Source organism: Botryllus schlosseri, chromosome 11 (assembly GCF_051294905.1).
Source record: "Botryllus schlosseri isolate E-star chromosome 11, Bs_hap1, whole genome shotgun sequence".
In the NCBI taxonomy this organism is placed as follows: domain Eukaryota; kingdom Metazoa; phylum Chordata; class Ascidiacea; order Stolidobranchia; family Styelidae; genus Botryllus; species Botryllus schlosseri.
Window position 1 is genome coordinate 530,732 of NC_137246.1, and position 26,720 is coordinate 557,451.

Here is a 26,720-nt window from a genome sequence, read left to right on the forward strand (position 1 = left end):
GCTGCTCATATGAAACTAGCTTCGACTTTCAAATCTCTCATTTGGATATTTGCTACAGCGCAGTGGTGGCCCTACGAACGGGGGGCCCTAGGCGAGACTTACCAGGGCACCCCTATAAGTATCTATCCGTGACTTATGGGGGGCTTCGCTCCCCCCAGACCCCCTTTCGCATCTGTTATTATTGTCTATCTATCAAGGTTTGGCCAGGTGCTGGATTCGGCCATGTCTATTTTTTCATGTGTGTAAGGATAGACTACATTAAAACTAAGTAATTCTACCGCATGCAGAGACGTGATGATTATCGGGATATGGTACTTTTCTAAAAAATACAGAGATTTGATGATGATTGACAAATCTGTACGGAATCCTATTCTTGCTTTACACGGATTTCAATGTTTATTCGTTATTATCCTTGAAAAAAGCGCATAATCGAAATAGGAGAGCCCTTCGACCAGCCCCCCCCCCCGGCGACCGCCCACCTCGCCCACCGCAAAAGCCACCACCACTACAGCGACCGCGGGCGACTCATTTGGTCCGCGTTGGTGACCCCTGTACTAGAGACATTCGAACCGCAAAGCTCGAAGAACATTTTCAAGAATTAATTAAATTCTCGAAAATACTCTATAATTTATGTTGGTTTACGAAATACTTTTGAGTCCCCTTCGAGCACGCTCCCCATCCTATTAAGGAATTTGGGGTGCGGCAGGTAAAGACCTGGCAATAATGCAAATCGTTGGATGCGATAAATCATCCACTATAAAGTTGGGCAATTGGTATATTATGACGTAATAAGCAAATGACGCATGATGTATGAAGAAAGTTGATATCTCATTAAGCCTTTTCATCGCAATCCTTGTATTGTCTTCCAATATATCATTTAAGATTATAGTCCTAAGCAAAACAAATGTAATCGTGAGTAATCGTGATTACTTTTTCAATGTAATCGTAATCGTAATCGACTACTTCTTGATTTTGCTGTAATCGTAATCGTAATCGTAATCGCGTGATTCCGAAGTAATCGTAATCGCAATCGATTACATTCATAAAGTAATCACCCCATGTCTGATTATCAGCTGTTAGTTAGCTGTGCTTTAGTTAGATAGTTGCGGATCTTTAAAAGTGTGCAATTCTAGTTCTAGTTTTGAAAATCTAGTAGTTTTACAAGTCTGACATCGATTCGAATTTTGACTTCCCCATAAGAGAGGTAATAGCAATGTCAAACTGAGGCGCAGTATCGCGGTACAAGCAGCGCGACCAAAGATAAATTGGGATTACCTGCCGACCGCACCCTTGACAGCTTCAAACAGGCCCAGCCCGTTGTTGTTGCCGATAAGATGCGGGCTGTAGAGAGGATCCGTGCATTTATAAACCTCATCCCCGAGTTCTAACACTCCGCCATCTGGCAGTTCGTGCTGAATCGTACGATTGCGTTGCTTTTCGACGGTATGTTCGTCTGAGAAAGAAACGTTTTCGTTAACATCTACACCAGTGGATCCCAACGTGGGCGATATCGCTCCGCAGGGGACGATTTGGCGGTCTAGGGGCGAAAATAACGAAGGGGGCGATAGGGGGGGCGAAAACGGACGAAGGGGGCGATAGGGGGCGAAAATAACGATGGGGCGATGGCGCGTTAAAACGGCTATATTGGATTCAAGTCGTAGAAATGACCTTTTTTTAGTTAACTCGCGAAAATTAAGCTGTACAAGTGTAATTTTGAAAAGTTGACCTTTTTCTCAGTCAACTCGCCGGTGATGACATTTTGTATGGCCATTTTTCGGTACCCAATATTTAGGGGGCGATGAGTCGAAAAAGGTTTTAAACCACTGATCTTCACCAAAAAAATCGAATCGGACTAAAAGTGCCATTGGTCAAACCATTGGCGGGAATCATAATTGCCGAGGGTAAAAAGTAGAGCCTGACCTATATCGAATTTTTTAAAAACCGATAACTAGCACCTTCACCGATAACCCCGATACATTCAGACGGTATTCAAAATTAGGATGGAGTAAAAAATCATAATAAAAATGGAATTTTAAGAAGTGGTCCAGACAAAACACGCCAAATATCATAAAAACCTTCTATCATGATTTTTGGTTTGTCTTCCGTCTATTGCAGAGGTTCTAAACGTGGGCGATTTTGAGAAACAAGAGGGCGAAAACACCAAAGGGGGTGGCTGGGGGGCAAAAATGATAGGACATCCAGTGCGATATAATTGATTGACATTAAAATGCACGTGAAACGGCTTATTCTGCATATGACGATAAAAAAGTCAAATCATCGTGGCCGTGCAATATCACCCAACGAGCCCAAAATGCCTAATTTGACCAGATTTAAATTTTCGCTGAAATTGCACGACCACTAGAGGGTGCACGAATCACGATAGCATTATTTCATTTGATATTTGTCACCATTCATCAAGAATTTCTGAAATTCAATTTTTTGCTTTTTCACCCCACCCTGTGCAAAAGATATGGTATCTAGCTTAAGGCTCATTTCCAAAACTTCAGAGCATATATGTGAACATCGTGAACAGCTTCACAGACATTGCTATACTTAGACATTAATAAACTAGAAAGCCTGCATGAGGACACGAGTAAGTTGACGGCGTCGAAATACACGATTTTCGTTTACTTTACAGTCTACAGTGGCTGAAGGTTTGTAATCGGAAAACGGCAGTCAAGTTACCTCTATAAATATACTATCTACTATACTACACGCGTCACGTCTCAATAACATAATGACAGGCTTCCAGCACAAACTACAAGGTTCGCGAGGCAACGCCGGAATACCAACCGGATGCAAACGCCGCACCCGTCGGAATAGAATCAAAGGCTTGCGTGGGAGGCGAGATTTTCAAATATTGTAAGTTGTAACCAACACGCAGGCACAAAGCGATCATGATGGGTGCCTTATGGGTTTACAGCAAGTTAGCGCATTGCGAAGCTACGAATTATGATAAAATGGTATTTTCGTTCGGGGTACCACAGGAAGTGGACGTGATCCGAAACAATTACTTAGATTTGAACTTGACTCTGGAACTCAAACCTGGAACGTAATTTTGATTTCAAATTGTAGATCTGCTCACTCTTGCTATACAACCTGCGACGATTGATAAGACGCCGATATATGATGATTTTATAGAAGGAATGGAGCGCATTTTTCTCGGCAGGGGTAATCCTCAGCAAGTAGTAGTGATTTCAAAAGAACATTGTACATCAACAATCGCACCAATAAAGTGTTATTTCCGATTCTCCAATAGTTGCTGACGATAACCCCTGACGAGTGTCAGCCGAAAAGATTTGGGTTATCTCAATATGCATATATTATTCAATTGTATATTGAGGCTTTGGGCCATGCAAAGACGTTGGGCATTGTATCCCGAGTAAGTTGCCTTTTATACAGTTACGTAAATGGTTGGGAAACATACAATTATCTAATCCAAAGGGGTCCAACTTTTAAGCCAAAGGGCCATATGCGGTGTACGAATACGAATGACAGTGTGGACCCCTTGAATGTTGATTAGTCATCACTCATCACTCATCAGCTGTATTCACCAGATGACAATACGCCCGTTATCAGGACTGGCGAAAGGTGGTGAGCTATTTTAGTCAGGCTGATCTGTATTGTTGCTAATAAAACGGGTTATAGAGCGGGGTTAAATGTCAGAGCCAACGTCAGCGTCAGCGTCACCCAGCGTCAGAGCCGCTGTACGCAGTATTGGTGATATTCGTTGCAAATCTCACTAACGATACTCGACAGCACAATTTATAACTAAATGGTCACTTAGGGATCAAACACGAGTCGCGTTAAAACCGCGTAAAAGTCGCGTTCATTTACCATTTGTGAATTGTGCATAAGTGCGCTTGACGGAGTCTAGGATTTTGAAATCGGCGACCGAAGAAAAGTTGATGCCTCTCTCCCGAAGTAATAACCGGCCCAGATATTCCGTGATGTGTTGACCGCCCACGCCAACCTGTGAACAAGGAAATGTCTTTTAAGCATTGGATTTTGTACAGGATCTAAGAAATATATGACTAACATGAGAACTGGGAAAATAACCTACGTAGTTAGGAAAAATTATATACGGGTACAAAGAATGATTGTCTTTAGGCCTGGTCAAAGTCGAAACCGGAGCGATACGATTGTGAATCAAGTCTTCGGCTTCGACGCGTGTGTTCGAGCCAACTTTATAGTTGAAATCGGAAAAGTTTTCGTAGATCTCAGGGATATAGAGTTCTAGATATCCCTGGTTGATCTGTAGACTTTTGGTGCTTGATGTTATTACGAATTACGAGGTACGGTGTAATCGTTAAATAGAGCCAATCGTTCTTTCTTCCACAATTCCAAAGGTTGATATCGCAAACAACAGGAAAGCGCGCATTAGATATCGGCAAAAACCGAGAAATTCGAGTCATTGCTTTTGAAATTAGGAGCAGACCGTCACGGCACGATTGAACGGGGAGTCGCACAAACACGCTTCAATTTACGATATACAGAAAATTGAAATGAGCGCCGAATCATACTAAAAAAGGGCAACGGGCTTTTACGACATCACATCGCTTCATTGCTGGTACACTGTTGTGGACGAGATCGTGTGTTACGTCGATTTTCACCATAACGTGTACTCTTAGTGGAAACAGTTTGTATCCGCACCCAAAAACACCAATCCTTATGAAGATATATCGTAGGGGTTTAGCGGGTTTTGTTTTCGTACAACACCCCAAGAAGAAGGTGGCACACTACACTACACCCCTGGGACATATCTTCATAGGAATGGGTGTATTTGAATCATTTTCATCTTTGGAAGGGTGTGGAAGCACAATTTGGCACTGAAAGTGCCGTTTACAGGAATTAATGCCTGCTTTATGGTGGAAATCTGATGAATGCAACGCCCAGAGTTGACAACTACAACATTTTTAGCTTTTTCAAATTAGATTTCAATTAGAATGATAACTATAGCCTATACAGTTTTCTGCAAGCAACATTAGAATTAGAATGACTGATTCGCAGCAACTTGGAAATTGAATTCTCTTCCTAATTAGAAAGAAATACAACCGAAACCGAGTCCAGACCTATCAAATCAGGGTCCAATCTCATAAGAACGCGAATGGCAAATGTCTGTACATGTACGTGTACATAAAGATTGGTTCGTTTCGCACTACACAGTTCACCTGTAGCATTTTCAAGGAAACCAGAAATTATATTAATCCTAAAATGAGAGCATTGGAACATTTCACAAATTACATTAGAATGAGATTACCATCATTTCACTGTAATAAGAGTAATTAGGCAACTAGAATTATGTAGTTGCCAAGTTTCTTTCCGCCCACGGATTTACATTGTATAGCGTGATACGCATTCCAACTCGGACAGCATCACCGTAAGCAATGAGCATAAACGGAATTTCAAGGCGCTAGGATTGTTGACGGGCAATATTACGTAAGGACGCGACATAAAGGTCGCTCATTCGTGACGCAGAGAAAATGGAAACCAACCGCAAAAAGAACAACAAGCAGTTTCGCAGAAGGAGAACCGCGCGACACCCCCATCAAGTTGTTCGAGATTGGTCGACAAAGTGCATTGGAAGTGTTATCACACGCAGCATAAGACATAATATTCACTACAATATGGCGAAAATGGTACAGCTCCGTATATTTCAAGGGAATTTATCGCGACAGCGAAAACTGAAAAGGGCCCTTTGCTTATACTTCGAACGTAAGCCATGCATAAATATTGCATGAGTAAATACGAAAACGAATGGATTGCTCACTGTAAGCGTGAACTGTGGTGTATGACACTTAGTGAATTTGGCGCTCGGAACCAGACATGGACGACCTGATAGTTCTAGTTGTCTATAATTGGAATAATTAGGGCGAAATGCCGATAATCTAATAATTTAATTTGTAAAATGTTTCTATGCTCTCATGCTATAACCTACATTCAGGTTTTCCCGAAACTGCTACAGAACTTGGCTCGGAAATTTCGTAGTTGTTTAGCTTGTTAGGATGTAGATAGGTTAGGATTAGTATATTGGACCGGCAGGTGCCGATTTCTATATGAAACAGTACCGGTACGTTATTTCCGGCAACAGTTCACACGGGATATGAAGTGTCGCATAAAGAAATGTGCTCGTCACAAAACTGACCTTTCTTATCGCGTGATGGATCGCGTATCCGTGGTACACGGGCACTACTTCCGTGCACGAATGACCGCTGTTCACCACCAGACCAACATCGGAACCGGCGTATAGAGCGCTCAAAACAGCTTGCTGACGGAATTGTAACATCGGGCAGTGAAGGGCCTCCATCAATACCTACAAAGAGGAAAAGGTGTTATGATGAAATCACGGGCGATGATAATTATCGGTTACTGATAACATCATGATATCACGCTTCAAACGAAAGATTAGTATCGGCCATTAGAAGTAGAATATATCGGCAATATTGATATGTGTTCAAAGAAGACATCGTCGGTACTCAAGTAGAAATGTGAGTAGATTTAGTTCTAGATGTAGCTGCCAGTTTTGATAAGTAAGCAGTTTTAGTTCTAGTTGCGTACTAAAAATGTACTTACCGAACAACTAGAAAACACGTGTAATCGTTTGGCATGAATCGTGATGCCTATGTTCTGTTATGTGATGTTCTTGCGGCCATTGCTAGCTCAGAGTCAATACTGCTAACAGTGCAGTAGCCAGGGGTGGGTTTTGGGGGGTCGCTGCCCCTCCCATTTCAAACTTGTGCTGATGGTACCAAATCCGATTCGATTGCGATAAAATAAATGTGAATGAGTTACTTCTGAGTTGCATATAGTTAGTTTTTTTAGTTAATTAGTTGCAGATTTTCAAAGGTCGTTAGTTATAGTTCTATAGTTGGCTCTGCAGTTTTTTTAGTTAGTTAGTTGCAGATTTTCAAAGGTCGTTAGTACTAGTTCTATAGTTGGCTCTGCCTACGTTTCTGAAAAATTAAAACTGAGCATGTGTAGGGTCCAGCAGCGTGTTTCCATGTTTAGTGTAAATATAAATGTTATCGCGGAAGGCAAAAGTGATCAAAGTAAGAGTGTCGTTCGTGTGACTGGTTGCCGGTACTGAAAAGGCAGATTGCGATGTCGAAAAAAGGTTGGTCGTCTTTGGTTTAGCCTAAGATTAGTTTCAAAATTTAATGATACCGGAGGAATTTATCTATTCATACAATATCGAGATTTCCCCGCCAGTTTTTATAACTTCAACTACCTCGGCTGAAGTATCTTCAAACCACTCCAATCCAGTCGAGTGCCTATCACAATTCAACGGGGGATAAATTATTTCATATCTGGCAATGAGGGGATAGTACAATTTAACATGATACCTTGCCACACCACAACACATCAATCGATCAAAATAAAAGCAGAAAAACATCCTTTGTCGTCACATTTAGGTATTGGCATTTCTTCCCGGACTGTAGATGTTCATTTACGAAGTACTTCATTGTCACCGGAGCACTAAGTAGTTTGCTGTACCGGCACAACTCACTCAAATAGCAATGTTGCGAGACTATTTCCAGTTCAACAGTTTTGTAGTGAAACTAAATATATCTACATTTACATTGTTCGCAAAGGGAAATATCAAGTATATAAAAAGTCAGAATACTCATTAAGGACAGCAAAAAAGTCACTCACATGACGCAATGCGACTAGGGTTGCATTTAAAACAAATCGTTGGTTAAAACACTTTGTTTAAAACATGGTATAAACAGTGTTTTAAACAAAAGGCATTCAAAAAAATGTTTTTTTTTCAAGTTGTAAAATCATGCCATAATTGTGTAAATACTTTTTAAACAACATGTTATATGTGCCTAGTGCCTATACGGACAATTACCACCCGATATAGCCGACGTATACGATATAGGATGGTTGGAACCCTCAAAACATTCGGTTCAACAGCTATAGTACGAAGATATCGTCAAAGGCTATATTTACCCGATATTTTCAATTGCCAATTCCATTCCACTATGACGTCACAATTGAATATTCGTGGCGCCATGCCTTGGAAAAAAACTTCAACTGGGGGTCGTCGAAGCATTTTCGAGGGGTCCGCGAAAGTTTGAATTTTACTCCATGATTGATAACAATCCAATTTGGCATTTTCTAAGCCAGGATTGATTATATTTGGGGTTGCAGGGTTTATTATCACACGACGTTCTATTTGAAATGGATGCGCACAATGGATTGTATCTTTCTGCAGCGGCAACAACACACCGGGACAAGTGCAGGTTACGATTGATATTACGATAAATCGAAATTCAAGCCGTGATAAATCGATACGGACGAAGTAATCCGCTCTTAATCTCGAATCGCATAACGCGGGATAACATATAGCTATCTATTTCGGTTTCCGGTGGTAAGATACCACAGTATTGATATCAAGTTTGAGATTAGTTTCAATGAGTAGGTCGATAGTGCTAGTTTAGTGGTTCTTGATCTTTAATAACCCATTGAACCCTTACGCTTTAAGAGCTTCTTGGAGGTACAGAACTTCAATATACAATTAAATAGTATATTCATATTGAAATGAACCCGAATATTTTCGGCTGACACTCGTCAGGGGTAATCGTCAGCAACTAGTAGAGAATTGGAAAGAACATTGTATATCAACAATCGTATCACAAAATATGACGTCACCAGCATGAAATTACGCTTTAATGAAAGTCTTCCGCGAACCCCATGCTTCCACTCAGTCAGAATATCAAAAATCTACAATACACATCTAATACATTGTTACAGCTATACACCAATTCTTCCACTACCTCAGGCTAACAGAACAAAAATACATTTCGCTTATTGCTTTTGTTAATACCGGTATATCGGATTCTGGATATAGTTGATCCGTATTATATTTGTATGGATGTGACGGATTGAGGCAAACTTTTAATTTTTGTGTACCTGTCTGTATCTTGGCTAAAAATTGTTGAGTATAGTACGATTCCGAACCACATTCGCAGCGTATATCGAGTGAGAAATTGATCAACTTTTACTTCGAATATGTGTGAATTGTGTATTGCACGTGCTTCACGGGCGCGCAACAATTGCTAGCACCTCTTACCAATGAACTTTATACCAAAAGCAAGAAATGAATTTCGAATGGGGATCAGAAACAAAGCTAACAGTGCGCATACTACCATTTACTATCAATTAAATCTTTATAAATATGAGAATCATGTATTCTCGTAAAATTAAGCAACTACGACAGTAAAGCGAATTGTTATGGCAATGTGGCATTCAGACTCAGAACACTAGAACTTAGTTGTCTCATTTCACTGATTAGAGAAATGCCGGTCATCTAATTCTAATCTCATTTCTGTTTTCCTGAAAAATGCAACAGGACAACCGTATCATGCGAAATGAGCCAAGCTTGCTGTACGGACGTTTGCCATTCACGTACTTATCAGAATCAACTCTGATTTGCATGAATTGAATTTGATTATTCTTGTGCGTCTTTCTAATTCGGAATTGAATTCAATTTCAAAGTTTTTGCGAATTCAAGAATTCTAATCGATTTTGGAAATTTTCTAGTTGTCGAACTGTATCATCGTCGTCGAGCCCACCTAATTTAAAAACTACCATGTCGAATTGAACCATATTAACCAATTACGGTCGTGTCTAGTTGATATCGTATTTGATTGTCGCTAAATGATGGCAATAATGTTGAACCGACAACTAGCTTCGAGTGCCTCAAAACGATTTCAACGACACTTTCTATCACCGTTATGACGTAATTATTCAATTAGGCATGATTCGTGAACCGTGAATCAGTCAAAACACGACTAAAATCGTTCCGAAATGCCACGGCGAAAGTCTTGAAATGTTATTGGTGGGATAAGGTTCATTAGACTTCATAAGTTTAAACCCACGCCATGTAAGCGTTTGTCAGAAGTATATCTATCTACTCCATATTAGGCAATAGTGAAGGTTTCTTGTTATGTACCATTACATAACCGAATTGCTAGGATTCGTCGCAAGGTCAAAAGCAGGGGTGGCCAACCTGCGGCCGTCGACACGTAGCATTCAATTAGTACGCGTTGGCGGCCGTCGGCATGCAAATTGAATTTATGACTTGACTCCCAAATTTTTGAGGGATATTAATTTTAAATCTAGAAATTTTCTTCGGATAAATGTTTGATAGTAATATGTGAAACTACTAATATTAATGATGAAATTCATTCCTGAATCTGATCACAACGGTGCACAACATGACCACCGTTGACCACTCGCGATTTTGGTACGTATTGCAAGTCATATGAATTAATAGATTAGTTACAAGTTCACCGGAAATGGACATGGACAGTTCAACTTGGGTGTTCGGCATCCAGTTAGTTCATTAGGAATATGCCCTGGAATGCGACCGTAGGCTACATGAGTAATCGAAATGCGGCCGTGAATAGCAAAAAGGTTGGCCAGCCCTGGCCAAGAGGGAAGATTCACTTCAAGTTGGGACGTCGCGAAATAATAAAAAAATGCTTCGTTGCGAACGGGGCATCAACTGTATGTTCTAGAAATGTCCTAGATAGTAACGCTTGATAGCATAGAAAACTATGCAATATGCATGTACGTATACGTTTGCCGACGTAGGACGTAGTATTCATGATTGTAAAACAGTTCATCCTTATGAGACAAGCCCTCGTGTTCAACACTAAAATGTCACTGGTTAGTGGTGTCTCAAGGACACAGGATAAATAACACCGTAAATCGAGTATCATCAGCATCTATACAGTAGGCCTAAAGTCAACTTGAATTAGTGCATTACTTTCAGATGGTAGCAAATCGACCTGGGCACAATGATTAGAGCAAGCTACTCGAATTGGGGGTATTAATTCGAATGGTTCGAGCTGAGTAGTGAGTGAGAGATGATTCTTTCGAGTATTGAAGTCATACGATGCTTGCCACTAAGAGCTAATTTATCGAGGAGAATTATAGTTTCGATACTATTTTCCACTTGGGAAGGCCGTATCACAACATACGAAACAAAGCTATGTGTGCGTTAGTGGAAATAATATTTAAGTCATGTCGCGATCAACCCACATATTGTCTGAAAGTGCAATGAAACATAGGTATGGTCGAAACAATATCAAATCATCTATATTGCGATGTCGAACTGGTATTATATTCTTTGTGAACGCATAAAAGGTACATGTCGGCTCGAATCGAAGCCTAATATTGTACTGCATTCAGAATCAAAACACACAGGCACTCTACTCTGCCCATCTCTAATAGCAAACACTGAAAAACTCATTTCACACCAAGCTTTTCGATCGACTCTCACGTAATATGAACTATTGAGAAGTATTGGTAGCTAGAATTTGTACATTTTCAAGCCAGTAAGACATGAGCTTCAAACACCAATGGAAAGTCTTCGCTATTGTAAATTACAAACACGGTACACGTCAGTGCTATAGGCCTCAAGGGCTAAAGACTCGGTTAACAGATCTTGACTCATGATATCGACGACTGTAGAAAAGGAATACCGCAAATATAATAACGAAAGCAGGCATTCAGCGTGGTTCTTGGTTGAATCTAACACAATATCGCACAGGCGTACAAATTATGAAAATTCGATGGTACCGATAAATGGTCACATGGTAATATATGGGGCATGGGCTGACATCACGGATCTGTTACGATGTTGCCACTAGAGGACATGAAATTAGTAGGCGTATCATCGTAAATATATACTCAAGTAGAAGTAGAAGTTGCAATTGCTAAGGCATGTCAAAACTAGTTCAAGGAGAAGTAGAAAATAAACGGTTATAAAAGTAGTCTAGGAAGTATTTTCAAGATAGTAGAAATTGCAACATTTATCTTCGTGGCTAATGAAAATTAACCAATGGCACTACAGATAGGTACCGTATTCTAAACCAGTGGTTCTCAACCGGGAGTGCGCGAAGCAATTTCAGGGGGTCCGCGAGACCTCTAAATTAGCAAAATGATTGATAACCCATTTTTATAATTTTTTTTTAATTGGGGAAAGCATGAGGCGGTTTTCCTCCAAAACTGCTAGAAACTCATTAATCACATCATCAGAATAATCGTCTGACATGAAATATCCTATTGTGCCTACTGATAGAAACATATTGCTGTTCAGAGACGTTTTGTTGGTGTTTGTTGAAAAAAATAAAAATAAGGAGATTGTAAGATCTCGTAACGTTTGAGAAACCTTGTCCATTTGAAGTTGTCAGTGTCATCGAATTAGTGAACAGTCGTTTGAAATAGAATATTCTGAAGTATGAAGGATTTTCCTAAATTTTTCCCAATGAAGGGATTGAAACCTCACCAAGAAACCCATTTTATCCTGTGATATACATTAGCACTATTCCAGAATAACTTCAAGATGAGATGCTAGATAAAATGACTAGGCTGGACGTGATATGTTCATTAAAATATATTTTTTCATTATGGTGCTATAAATGCGATCATACGAAAGTGTCGTCTGAAGCGTTATGCGTTAATATTACATTAGCCTCCCTCTATCATTGTGGAAATGGATTTTCGACACTCGTTCATATCAAATCGAAGACGCGGATTTTCAACACCATGTAGGCCTACTTCAAGTAATACAGCTGCAAAATTAGCTTTGAAATAATGAAAGTCTACCCTATTTCTACATAAATAGTACGATATTATTTTCCAAGAAAAGTCATTTAGTTGCTGTTATCGCAAGCCTACAGTTCATATTTACACAAGACACATCACGGTCGCGCCATAATTGAGTCAAATTTGAACTAAAACTTGAGGGGGCCCGCGAGGGTCCGCGAAGCCAAAAAGGTTGAGAACCATTGTCCTAAAGACCTAAACTATACTTCTTACCGTGATACAAGGGCTATTTCACGAGGTTCTTACGACGATTACACTCATAACAGTGAATCAAATTTATCCCAAAAGCTAACTTGCTACTTTACAAAGTCCATTTTGTAGAAAGTAACTACTTGAGTAAGTATTGTAATTCGAGTAGGAAAAACATACGAATACTCCGAAAAGGGAAAAGTATTATTTATTGACCGCCTCTGGTTACCAACAAACGAATCAGAATGTCACAATATTGGCAGTATTGGCAAATTGAATCAGTCAGCTGATAAGTGAAAGTGGTCGAAGAAGTCGAAGAAACTTACCTCTAACGTTTTTTCTCTCTGCGATTTCGAGACTAACGATTGCTCGATGAAAAGAAGCGGGTGTTCTTTGATATCGACGCCCAGACATCGACACAGCGTCCAGTCACATATGCTTTGAAAGTTGCTCCAGTCCGTTACAACCCCGTCTATATTTAACACGAGAAGTGAATATTGCAATATGCGTACGCAAAATAAAATTTTATCGGAATCAATTTTCAAACCTATCTACCATACCAGAGTTCGTTTCAAAGCGTGGCGTGATATTATATGTGTATTATATGTATATGTGTTACTTACCGTATGCGCCTACGTTATAGTCAGTTGAAAAATATAATGATATTGAAATGAACCCGAATATTTTCAGCAACTAGTAGAGAATTGGAAACAACTTTGTACATCAACATTCAACAATCGTATAAATATGAAAATATGATTCAATCGGATATATTGAAGTTCTGTACCTCGAGTCCGTTCAAATTGAGAAAAACATTGTATATCAACATACAACGCCCCTCTTCATGATAGTGAAAAATTTCGCGCCCCACCTTATCATCATATCACAAAATGCAACCAGAATGCTAGCAATCCCAATGAATACTTTGATGGCATGGAAGGTTATGACAGTTTATAAGAGAATTCTCAAATATGAAATTAGGACTATACACAGAGCAAAAACGATGAGCTGGAGGTAAATCGCGCAGAGCGCTAAAATATTTTCAGTTGGCCGCAGCTTCGTCCCCCCCCCCCCCCCCCCCCTTCAGATACTTGCACGGCTCCCAGTTTGAGAACCACTGTCCTACAAGCTCTTCTAATATTGCAGATACATTGTATAGTACACTTAAAAGCAAAGCGTTTCAATCGGGTAATCTAATTTATTCCGTAAACTGTATATGACAGTTTATTTGCATCGCCAGTTGGTTAAGCGTCAACATGACAACGCAGGATCGGCGACGAAACAATACAGGCAAAATACGCTGTTGCCCCAACGAAATCTTCGTTCGAGCATTGAAATGACAAATTCGTTCGTTATACGTAAGATCGGTGCACCTGTGAGTCTGTGACTTGACTGATCAATATTTCCCCAGGAGTAACCCTTACAACTACATAATTCATTCCATTCTTACCCTTGGCGTGGGGCCACGAAATGAATTTTTACCAGTGTGTGTAAACTAAACTACACACAATACACACACAACTATACACAACTACACTACGCCGTCTTTAAGGCACAAATGTGATAAATACGCTTATTTTCCAAACATAGATTTGCAATGCAGAACTTTCGGAGTAAAAAGTCTCATGCTCAAATATCGGGCATAGATGGACAATGGACATCTATACCACGAACACGCGTTGCAATGTCCATTTTATTTATGGTTGCATTTAAAACAAAAATAGTGTTTTTTTAAGTTGTAAAATTATGCCATAATTGTGTAAATCTTTTATGTAAATCCATATTGTATGAGCCTACGGACAATTACTACGCGATAAAGCCGACGTATATCGATGTGGAATGGTTGGAACCCCCAAAATAGTCGGTTCAACATTAATAGTAGCCTACAGATATTTCGTCAAAGGAGCTATATTTATTCTGTATTTTCATTTGTGAAAGTCAATACACCATGACGTCACAATCGAATATATGTGACGTCATGGCTTAAAACAAAAAAAACAATAAAAACATGTTTAAATCAGGGCCTTGTTTTAAACATGCTTGGTTTAAATTGATTTTTGTTTTAAATGCAACCCTAATTTTAATAATAACATATTCATTGCGTGAACATATTAAAACCAGAAGCTGTACTCCAACACGTACCTTGCAATGTATTATGTAGCATCAAGGCGTTGTGTTTCAAAAGCGCGTTGTCTCCGTACAATATATCCCCGTACGCTTCGCTGTAAGCTTCCCCCACTTGTGGCCTCCACTTTCCCAGTACGTTCCGACAAGTATGAGTTGGTTTATAGTCGCCCGCTGTCCCGGCCTTGATCTCGTACGATCCCATGTCTAGCACGGCCGGGATTCCACCGCATTTCGACGTGGTCGACGATATCGATACTTGCTGGGGTAGACCGTTCGTGAATTTCGGGCTTTCGTCGACTGCTTGGTCATCGGTGGGCTCGTCGCCTCCCGCGATCTCCCCGTCCGATTCGTCGGAGGAAGAGAGGAATTCTTCGTCGTCATCGAGATCTTCCATAGGCATTTTGCGCCATTCTGCGTTAAGAAGTCACAGTTTAAAGAAAACAAACAGCGCCTGTGCTCAGACGTGTACAAACTACAAATCTAGTTGACGATCAACTAAATACTGTTTTTAGCATTTCTAGTTCTAGTTCCGGATTTTGAAAAGTGCATAGTTGTAGTTGTAGTTCAACTAGAGCAGGGGTTCTCAACCTGGGGGGCGTGCCCCCCTTGGGGGGCGCGGGAGGCTCTCAGGGGGGGCGCGAGAAATTGACGAAGTCAGTATAGGGGGGGGCGCGAGAAATTGACAAAGTCAGTATAAATTGTACGTGTCTGAACATGTGTTTCACATCCATTATGAGAAGACGATTAATGAAGATGAAATTTATTCCATATTCAAGAAAGCTTGCAAAATACAAACTCTAGCAACAGCGCTCTACTGAGTATAGTCTGATTTCAACTTCATTTGAGCAAATTTTTGATATTCTTTGGAGATATAGAGAGCAATTCCCACTTGTAAGTCATTCATTGCTTCATAGCTTTGACAGTAGCCTAAAGCTTGTCGCGCTGGGCAGCTCTTGTTAGTAGCTTGCGAACTGCACTGCCTGAGACAGACTTAGATGCAACATACGTTGCCGGGTTTCGCCCTCATTTAGGCTATAAATCAACACAATTAATTAATTTCGAAAACTGATCAAATTTAGCCTGGCAGGACAGAACGACGCCTTGCTCTCTGTTCTCACTACCAGCATCAGGATTAGTCTCAGGGTGACCTACATTGAAATTAATTAATGGATGTCTTGTTCAATGTTTTTTTTGTTATTTTCAAACAAGTTTGAAGAAATTTGTAAGCAATGTAAAAGACTCAACAACTGGAATGCAGATTCAAAATTGGCGTAAGATATACCTTATGTATACTATTAGATCAGGGGTGGGCAGCCGGCAGCCGTAGAAGGGAATTTGAGCGGCCGTCGACACCTAATTCAATTAGTATGTGTTGGCGGCCGTAGACATGCAAATTGCAATTACGAATTCACTCCCGCATTTTCAAGAGATTTTAATTAATCTTGAAATTTTCTTTGCCCTCCGCGCTATTCAACAAGACTTCATTTTTCGATTTTAATGCAGTAGCGCCCTTCTTAATCTGAGCCGGAATGGGAGTTGGCAAGAAATAGCAATTCGTTCGCGGCCCTGAAAAATTTTCGCGCTCCGCGCGACAATATGCACCTCCCGGCAACTATTCATAACATTGCCACTCGCGATTTCGGTGCGTACAATAGGCCATTGTGAAAAGTAGAATAGTCCGGAGTTCACCGGGAATGCATATGGACAGTTTACCGTAGGAATTTTGCGTCCAGATCGTTCATTGCGGCTATGCCCTGGAATGCGGCCTTTACGCTACATAAGCAATCGAAATGCGGTCATGATTATCAAAAACGTTGCCCACCTCTGTATTAGATGATGTGCTCTTTTTGACATGACGATAAATGCAAGGGGGGGTCAGGGGGGCGCGAGTTTTTTGACCATCTCCAAGGGGGGCGCGTGTCAAAAAAGATTGAGAACCACTGAACTAGAGCATTTAAAAAAATTAGTTGCCGAACAACTCGACAACAAGAGTGGTCGTTTTGCGTGAATTGTGACACATGTATTCCGTTATGTGATGTTCTTGCAGCAATTGCTAGCTCAGTGTCGTCACATACTCCCAGTGAGTGATCAGAGGGTGGATTTTTGTGGTCAAAACCCAATCTAACTCCGATAAAATAAAACTTATTAAGTTACTTCAGACTTTCAACTAGTTTGTTTTGTTTTACTTAGTTAACTTTGTTTACTTAGGTAATTGCGGATTCTTAAAGGTCGTTAGTTTTAAGTTCAGAAGGTATCGATATTAACGATCAACATGCCACGCTTGCAATATAAACCAGCAGCCTTCGTGTCAAGCACCGTGAAGGTGTATCTGAAAAGGTCGCGGCATTGCGGTTTTTCAATACAATGAAAGTATATTTGCCCAAGGTGTAAAATCCAAGTGGTATTGAAAGTCCGGTCGGATACGCGGGAGACAGAAAAATTCACCTATCATTGATAACAGCCTGTCGGCCAATTGAGATTAAGGCAATAACTCACCTTCTGCTTTGAGAGATTGATGATTATTTTGACTATTACAGTTAGCATGCGACTAGTAAAAAATCATCAAGCCCATAAACCGCGGTTGCGGTCATTAGGATGTCTATATCTTGCAATACAGATAGATAGTACACATCTTACCAGCTTTATGTTACGTTTCAACACGAGAATGGTTTATCCGATCAAAACACCACAAGATTGTGATACAATGAAAAGATAGGAAGGTCTCAAAAGGACTTGGAGCATGGGCTACTAGTAGTAGGCCATGCTTGGAGTAGTTTTTGAAATTAGACGGGACATTGTAACTCAGTTTAAACGTTGAACTGACCAAATCCCTGGCCCCTTCCCGACCCTATCTATATTCTTGCATAAGACCTAATGCAGTGGTTCCCAACGTGGGCGAATTGGCGGTCTAGGGGGGCGAAAATGACGAAGGGGGCGACAGGGGGGCGAAAATAGACAAAGGGGGCGACGGGGGGCGAAAATGGCGAAGGGGGCGATGACGCGTCAAATCGGCTGACCTTTTTTTTTTTTTTTAGTCAACCCACGGAAATTTCGTTCCAAAAGTGTGTCAAATTAGATATCGATCCGAAAATTTGACCTTTTTTTTTAGTCAACCCGCCGGTGATTACAGTTTGTATGCCCAATTTTCGGTACAGAAAATTTGTGGGGCGATGATCGGTGTTGACCTTGAAAAGGGGGCGATGGGTCGAAAAAGGTTGGGAACCACTGACCTAATGCAAAAAATCCAACTGTAGTTGTTTGAAACCAGCGGCAGCATGTACGTCACTACAATCCAGAAGTAGTCACCGTCGGCCCACAAGTAGAAGTAACGCCGTACATTCCACTCAAGTAGAAGTAGAAGTGGCGAAATACAAGTAATTAAAAAAGTAAATATTCGGGACCTACTTTTGCCTAAAAAAACTGGGAACTGTCGAGCAAAAGTAAGTAAAATAGTAAGCATTCTAGGCCTAAGTTTGCCAAAAAATGAAAACTAGCAAATAAGAAATATCTTAGTCTAAAATAGCCTAAAGCATAACTACACTTGATGAAGTAGTGCAAGTATTCAAAATCTATTTGAAGAACTTCGAAAAGTATAAATACTCTTGCCACTGACCTCTGCTAGAATCATATCTAAAACGTACGTACCAAGATTTTTATCAGAAGGGTCCTTCGAAGTAGACGCGTCTTTCACATTTTGTGATGTTGGTTGATACGTATCCAAAGGTTCAACAACTCCGGGTATATCCTTAATTTCATCGACCCGAATTTGGGCTTTCGAATCTTCGCATAACACTACTGGCTCGGAAGAGTCCGATAATCCGGATTCCCCGGTTTCCGGGAATGCCGCATCCGGTTCGCGTCCGTGAAAAGACCTTTCCAAGTGCTTGACCGTGCTAACGCTAGAGCACGAGCGCTCCAGTCCTTCCATTACCATTTCGGAAAGTTCCTTGCCGATTTGCGGCGCGAAATCGCTGAGATTCGACACATCGCTGACCTGTCGCTCGTACGCTATCGACGAATTGAATCGTGGCTGTTCGCGGACTGTTTTGTCACCTGGGGATTTACAGACGATCTCTTCACCGGTGATATCATCGTCTTGATAAGCGGGATTATCGTTTCCATTGCCCGTTGATTCTGTAAGGTCAACACGGTAGCAGTAAGCACACTTGAGACTTCACAACTACATAATTCTAGTTGTCTTGTTTGATTCATTTATATGAAATGCCGGTAATCTAACTCTGATATAATTCTAGTGAAATCTTGTTAAGCTATTATTTTAATTCTAACCTAATATCACGTTTCCTGAAAACGCTACAGGCTAACTACACGGTGCGAATGCGAAATCAGTCAATCTTGGTCTTCAGCTTTTCCTAATCAGACTAAAATTGGAATTATAACTACATTTTTCAGATTAGATTAGAATTAGAATTATAGCTACACAGTTGTTTTTAATTAGATTACAATTCGCGAAAACTTGGACATTCAATCAAGTTCAGTGTATATAAGACCGGAGTTCATAGACCTACTCATAAGCCTGAGAATGGTAGATGCCAATACAGCACGCTAGGCACGTTTCGCACAACAGTTCTCCTGTAGCATTTTCAGAAGAAACAAAAATGGGATTAGAATTAAAATCAGGGCAAAGAAACAATTCACAAATTAGATTAGAATTGCATTAACGGTCTTACGCTCTAATTATTCTAATTAAGCACTAGAATTATCTAGTTTTTCAAGTCTGGCTCGGTCTATGGACCTCTGATTTGATATGAAGTGAACTTGATATTTCTATTCCGAAATGTAATGTAATCTCTATAGCAGTGGTCGGGAACCTATGGCTCGCGAGCCATATATGGCTCTTTTGGGTATAAGATATGGCTCTTTGAGAAATTTTTATCAATAATTTATCAATATTGCAGCAACTTATTGTAAATTTTCATGAGGGCGAGATTAATTATTCTCGTGGCAGCATGGACAATGGACATGTCTTTGAGAGGCCAAGACAGTGGGGTATCTCGGTCAAGGGCTCGTACCGCCCTCTTTTCAAAATCCACAATTTAAGTTGCTGTCGCACCAGCGACCAAAAACCACTCGCGAATTCGATCTATACCCACACCGCGCACCTAGAAATTGTGGATTGCACGATACCGTGATTGACGAAAGAGAATAGCAGACGGGGTGACACTTGTTGTACAATGCAGTTTTCAAATACACATTGTTTTCCTGATCTACACCGAGCGCTATAATGCCTTTGAAGTGACGTTCACAATAACGAATTCAAATTAAAAACAACGCCATAGCTATCCATTTTCTTGATTGGTTAGTAGCTTTCTAGCACCCTCGTAAGGTGTGTAACGCAACGTTACGTTATAACGCCGAATATTTTAGAAGTCGATCAATACTTAGATTTTCAGAATCAGCGCGACAATTACATCTGATTAATATTAGCGATTATAAATTCCAAGCTATTTACGATGAGTTGCGCTGTCGCAGGTAAGGCCTCGTCTGAGCCTTACCTCCCCTTTCGCGCTTTATTTTAGAACAATAAATATGAAAATTCCGTGATTTTGGGAATAAGAATGTTTAAAATCTAGTCATTCATAAACATCGATAGAAGATGACAATAACCATTGGAAAGTTCACAATTTTCCCTCACTCATCCCTGACGACATCTGAGGCACTGCTTCACTTGCCTCCCCTTACCCCACGTCACTGACGTATCACACGGTGGGTATGTAGTATGTACTGCTGTAGTGACCATGTTTGGTTCCACCTGCTCATGTGGGCAGAAAAATATGGCGCACACTAGGAATCCCTGATATTAGGGCTACCAATACGCCACGGATGTTCAATTGTGACGTAACAGATCATTGACATGTATGGCTCTTTGGGAGTTACAATTGAAATTATTGGGCCAATATGGCTCTTCGGTCGAAAAAGGTTCCCGACCACTGCTCTATAGCTAATTCAGTAATTCTATTTTAATATAATTTGGAAGAGCTAAAAATTTTGTAGTTATCAGATTCAGGTAGTAAGGCGGAGTCGTCAGTTAAAATACTGATAGAGTTGTACCTCTGCTATATTCTTTATGTCCGTTGGTTTCTTTCGATTGGAATGTGGCGTCGCTCAACGAGTTCTTGGTCGATATCTTCGTTATTTCTACTGAAAAGGAATGACAATATCAGACTGGGCTCAATCGCGACTGAACATCTTGTTGTCATGTTTCGAGGTGCATTACTACTTCAATGATAATCCTACAACAGACATCCCAAATGCAAGTGATCGTGTTTAGCCTTTCTGTTACCACAACATTTAAAATTTGCCAACACTTAGCAGGATCGATATGGCGATATACCAAATACGGAATAGCTGAAACGGCGCGATTAGGCTATAACGGGTAACATTCAGCCGAATCTGGGAGTTGGATTTACCTTCTCGGGAATAGGCTTCTAGTTCAAGGTATAGCGCAGTCTAACGTCCTAAAGTCTATTGAAATTTGAGTATTATTAATCACATACTGCGGAGAATGATCTTTAATTCTAAATCGCGGCGGTTCAGCCGCAAAGGGAGATGACAGACACTTCATTCAAATAAGATGCCGCAAAGTCATTGGCGATGCCAAAGCGCACAGTTTCTGAGTTTCATATGATGTAAAGCTATAACCGGAGTCTACGATGTAACAGATACAGTGCATCTGCCTGCTATTCGGTCTGTATTGATGTGATTCATAACGACGCTAGTATCATAAAACCAGTTTATTTCACCATTTCACGGTTCACGAATTACATACCAATATCCCTCATCGCACAGAATGATTATGCAGATATACTTGAGCAATGCAAAGCAATACGAAATGCATTGCATGGAATGGTGTGTTGTTCGCATCATTGGCAATATATGATGCGTTCTCGTGCCGCATTCAGCCGCATTCTCCAGTTGGTGAGACATAAGCAACAGTAACAAGCAAAAGACTAATACATTATGAAGTGATACCAGATACGATTTATACACTTGGAAGGTCTTGTTTATTGGTATCGATATCATAAAATCTACTATAAAATTAATAAAAAGTATTTAATATGAGGCCAAACAGCGTATCTTATCTGAAAGTTTACAATAACGATTCGGTGAAAATGAATATTTGTGTTATACTACTATGTGATTCGCGCAAGGTTTCAAGAACAGTATTACACATCACCGTTTGTCGATGCTATACCTCAGTATTTCCCAAACTATTTTCACACAACGCCCTCTCAGCCAATAACCCAGGTACTACACGGGCCTCTACAACCTAACATCAATACAAAGTTGCTTGGCTTATTGCTTACAAGCTTACACGAACGACGTTGGCGCTTATGGCCTTCTTTGCACGGTACAAGTTATGTCAAGGTCACAACTCGGTAGAAATCTCAGGACACGCACTAACGAGGTATAAAATCGTGCAAGCCAATTTCATTCAAATGTCATTGTACTTCATTGCGATGCAGCAAGTTACTCGTTGCACATGCACAGTTGCACACTGCACAGCACGCAGGCGCTTATAAATGTGTGTTCACTGTTCAATAAGCCTCGCTTGCTAGAAATTCTGTTCGCTACTTTTTAGAAAACATTAGAAAACATAATATCACATGCCAATGAACAACTATGTAGAGCGTAGGTGACATTTTCAGATTGAATACGCCTTGTACGACTGCGAGCGACGTGACCATCATATTCATCTGTCTCTTTTTTGTGCACAAATATAGGTATTAATTAATGAATTTCCCACACTGATTTCTATAGTGCATATCGACTCCTTTTTCTCTCAGCGCCATCCCCCAATCGCACAATTCGTAGCCGCTAACACCCCCCTCCCCCCCCCCCACACACACAGTTTGGGGCACACTGCTATAGCTGTTACAAATTATTCGCGTTTGTTTTTATAGGAGACTTGAGTCACAGTACATCCAAATAACGTAGACTCGATAAGTAGTCTAAAGTAACTTAAGCGTGCAGATATCAAATTCCGATGATTTTAAACGTGCGTTGAATCTACGGCGGTCGAGTTTTTTTCGCGAAATGAACAAATCACATGAGCGCAAGTTGCAATCAATGCATGACAAGCACCTCAAATCGATCCAGCAGTTTGACTTATCCAATCAAATATTTACAAACATATGCGTTCATAAAAATTATAGGAATAATCGGGTAATTCGATTCTCCGTACAATGTAATATCGGGTACTACGAAGCCGATTTGGAGGTGTGGTTAATAATAATGGTCATATTCACAAGACACAAAAGCCATTGTCTTTAAAATTTGCTCGCGCGCAAAACAAAGATACGCGACAATAAGAAGCCATTCCCTTCGCACGAATATAGAACTATCTGCCTAAGCGTGAAGTTACATCATTAACACCACAAGCCAGGAATACTGCATACCTTCGCCATCGTTAGAGTCCTTAGATCCACACGAGCAGCATACGCGACTTAAAAATTTTTGTGCGTCAAAGCAGCTCATTCTATCGACCAACAGTTTTCAAGTACAACATAGCAATAACTCGCCACTAAGATCACTGCATACAATCAGTTACCTATAATGATAAACTTGGCAGTGGGCAATCCGCCTTCAATAAAGCTTAACTTAAGTAGTATATTGAAGTTCTGTATGTCCAAGAATCTCTACCAAGCTTAACTTCCCCTGCACGTGATACAATCCCAGTAAATTAACACGGTCCTGGCGCTAAATCTGCTAAATAGCCGAGCAACAAGAGACAAGGCCTCGGGGAAATACGTACGTTTTACGCATGCAGCGAGGCTCAACGAAGGCCAACGCTGTTATCGGCCGAAACGCTTTGAAAAATCGCGAAATTGTAAAAAAAAAAGGTGAACACAGCCGCAGGCACGGTTTGTCACGCCTGTTTGCTCATACAGCCTTGATTTCGCATTCGTAGGTTAAAGCACTTTGAGATAAGCAAAGCTAATAAATACTACCCGATTATCTGTAAGTTTCAAACCCAGTACAGTTTCAGAGAACGTTCACGCCTGGCCCGTGTATTCAGACCAAACAAACTAGTTTCCTATCCTAGCTTCAGCAACGTGATTTATGAATCGCGTATGAATGGATTTCATTAGAAGATGTCACCGTATTAGGTTTCAATTGGCCGCCGCTACCTTGCTAATTCAACAGGTGCTTCAGCATCTGTTCGGGTGTTTAAAGTGACGTTATTTACTGCGCGGTGATAAAGTTCAACATCGAATTTCTCAAGGCTAGCGTAGGATGCGTACGCGTTCCTTGACATTCACCGATACAGAATAGTTGTTATAAGGTTGTATTTGTAGATGTATGAAGTGGGATTCGCTCGCCTTTTCGCAGAGGCAAAGATTTAAATTGCCAATTAAACTCTAGTCACCGTAACTGGCGTAACATCGTAAAATGATAATATATCACCGCAAGAGCGCACCCCGAGAATCCGAAACTATATACATCCAAACGGCATGACCTAAAAATTTAGGTTGGGCCGTTCAAGACCTGAATGAACGTCCTTACCAATGTCGTTCAGCAAAGGGGTCCCGGTGACGTCATATTTGGTGATACGATTGTAATTTTCATTTTAATATAATTTGGAAAAAGCTGGAAATTTTAGCAGGGTTTGTAGCTAGGATTGTGAAGACATACTGTAATTGGATAATAATTATGTCGACGTACATCGTACAGTAGTATACCCAACTTCAGTATAACTGTAGCAGAGAATGATACGTCACAATCAATCCTGATGTGATTATTATTAATTCCAGTTGCCTGTTCCAATGTTTGCGAGTACATCTCTCGTTGTGATGCATATACGTCCAATATCGCGTAAGTAGGTGATGCATTTGCTGTGTGTAAATAAGCCCGGTCTCGAGAAATTCACAAAATAGTAATAATGCGAAGAAATCAACTCGTCAATCGTCAATAGGAATTTGCACCACACGTATATTCCGACAGAGAGGATCGATACTGACATCTACCGGCGAGTGATTTCTGCTGTAAATATACTATTGGAGATACAGGACATCAATATACAATTATACATACAATCAAATAATTTCTTGCCGGCGACCTCATACTACTGACAAGATTGTTTATCCAATGTTTTTTTTTAATTCTCTACCATTTTCTAGCGATTACCCCTGACCGGTGTCAGTGGAATATATTCGGGCTCATTTCAATGTGAATATATTATTCAATTGACGAGAATAGAATATTTACGGAAATGTATGTGTTATTTTGATGAAAAGATATCATGAAATAAATATTTTTAGATATATCATACCGCAAAGGTTTCCTCACACGCATTTACCTACAGCTTTCGCGATTTATGAGGTCTGCGTCAGAGATTTTCTGTTTGTTGGGGGTGTGAAGTAAACTTGTGTCGACGTAAACATATTTCTTTGTGTCCATCAACTCTAAGACGCTGGCATTCATTTTAATGTGAAGTGTAGGGCGAGTTGTATGATGTTATATGAGCCAAGTGTGTGGATAATGGATAAACTTCAAAAACATCAACGGAATCCAAGAAAGATTATTTTAAATCCGGCACATTTGATTAGCGAGGGGGATTTCGATAAATCCATCAACACTATGAGATCATTGATGCTTTGCCGTGAACGAATGCCATGCGCGATCTCAAAGAAATTCAAGCTTCGGATCTACGCTTCCTGGAGTGACCTGAAGATGGAGAAACTCTCATGTAAAGAACACTATCGATGCCCTGCAAGTAATTCCGGCTTCTCGATCGGTAGGTCGTGGGTTCGATCCCCGGCCGGGTCATACCAAAGACTCGAAAATTGGCATCCGCAGCTATCCTGCTAGGCGCTCAGCAATCACGGATGGCATGGAGGAGAAACAAATTGGGGGCGCAGACTAGATGACCTCACGGCCGTATCGCAACTCCGTCGTCAAAGCATCTCGATGGTGCAGGCGAAAAAGAATATCATATCTCTCTCTCTCTCCCTGCAAGTAATAGCTCCTTGAATAGACGTAGAAAAATATCGAACTTTGTCTGTATATCCGGTATCTGCAGTTTGGTCGCAAAACCCTGTATGGAAGCCCTCATTCCTTTCAACACATCAAGATGGGGCATTTAAAATGAACTGGGAGAAGAGATGTGATTTCAACACGAATAGAGTAGCGAAGCAAAACGCTTCTGACAGTGAACCATTTATTTTAACGTCACTCGTTGATTTGCTATTGGCGTGCAATTGCATGAGCGTATAGACCAGTGGTTACCAAAGTATGTGGCGCTTGGGGTGTATATTTGGGATCGTTCAACGTACGACGTACCGTATCCGCATGTAGTATTTGCTCAACTTCTTCGCGCGACCTTCGTCCGTTGTCGTATTAACTACCGTATCAGATATATGATATGCACGGAAACGTAGTTACTACAATATTTATCGGTCATATAAAATGTGTCCGTCCGTATTACGAAAGTCGGTTTGATGTAATAGTAAGATTTGCGTGATATTTGGTTCCTCTGGAAAGTTGTAACTTGCGGGGATAACTTAAGAGGGCAGAGGTTAAACCACCGATATCCCAGTCCAAGTAGCTTGCCATCAGTTACTGCCTTAGCAGATAAAATGCGGTGTACTGGATTACAAAACTATAGAAAACGCTACGCGGGCGCACATTGATGTTCGGAGCTTTTTTTGTAAAACAATCACCAATTCCAAAGATTCAGGGATCAGCAAGCTTGTAAATTTGCTACAGGGAGTTTGTGACTAGAAATCGGGTGGAAAATTTGAAACCATTGTTATATGCGTAGC

The 26,720-nt window shown here is 40.6% G+C and overlaps 1 protein-coding gene across 4 annotated transcripts in view; it reads right to left on the bottom strand.

Annotated features, from left to right (window-relative positions):
* LOC145449493 (actin-6-like) overlaps positions 1-26,720 on the bottom strand; it is a 32,868-nt gene that overhangs the window by 3,118 nt on the left and 3,030 nt on the right. The window contains exons 1-8 of one of the 4 annotated variants that reach the window (XM_080327871.1): positions 23,355-25,073; positions 21,007-21,093; positions 18,583-19,071; positions 14,953-15,348; positions 13,137-13,282; positions 6,146-6,313; positions 3,838-3,973; positions 1,276-1,453 (exon numbers count right to left, since the gene is read on the bottom strand). In XM_080327871.1, the coding sequence (XP_080183997.1) occupies positions 1,276-1,453; positions 3,838-3,973; positions 6,146-6,313; positions 13,137-13,282; positions 14,953-15,348; positions 18,583-19,071; positions 21,007-21,093; positions 23,355-23,433 (1,679 nt within the window). In that variant the 5' untranslated portion in view covers positions 23,434-25,073. Of the gene's footprint in view, positions 1-1,275; positions 1,454-3,837; positions 3,974-6,145; positions 6,314-13,136; positions 13,283-14,952; positions 15,349-18,582; positions 19,072-21,006; positions 21,097-23,354; positions 25,074-26,720 lie in introns of those variants that run through there. The other 3 variants (XM_080327870.1, XM_080327869.1, XM_080327868.1) reach the window with 3 other exon arrangements.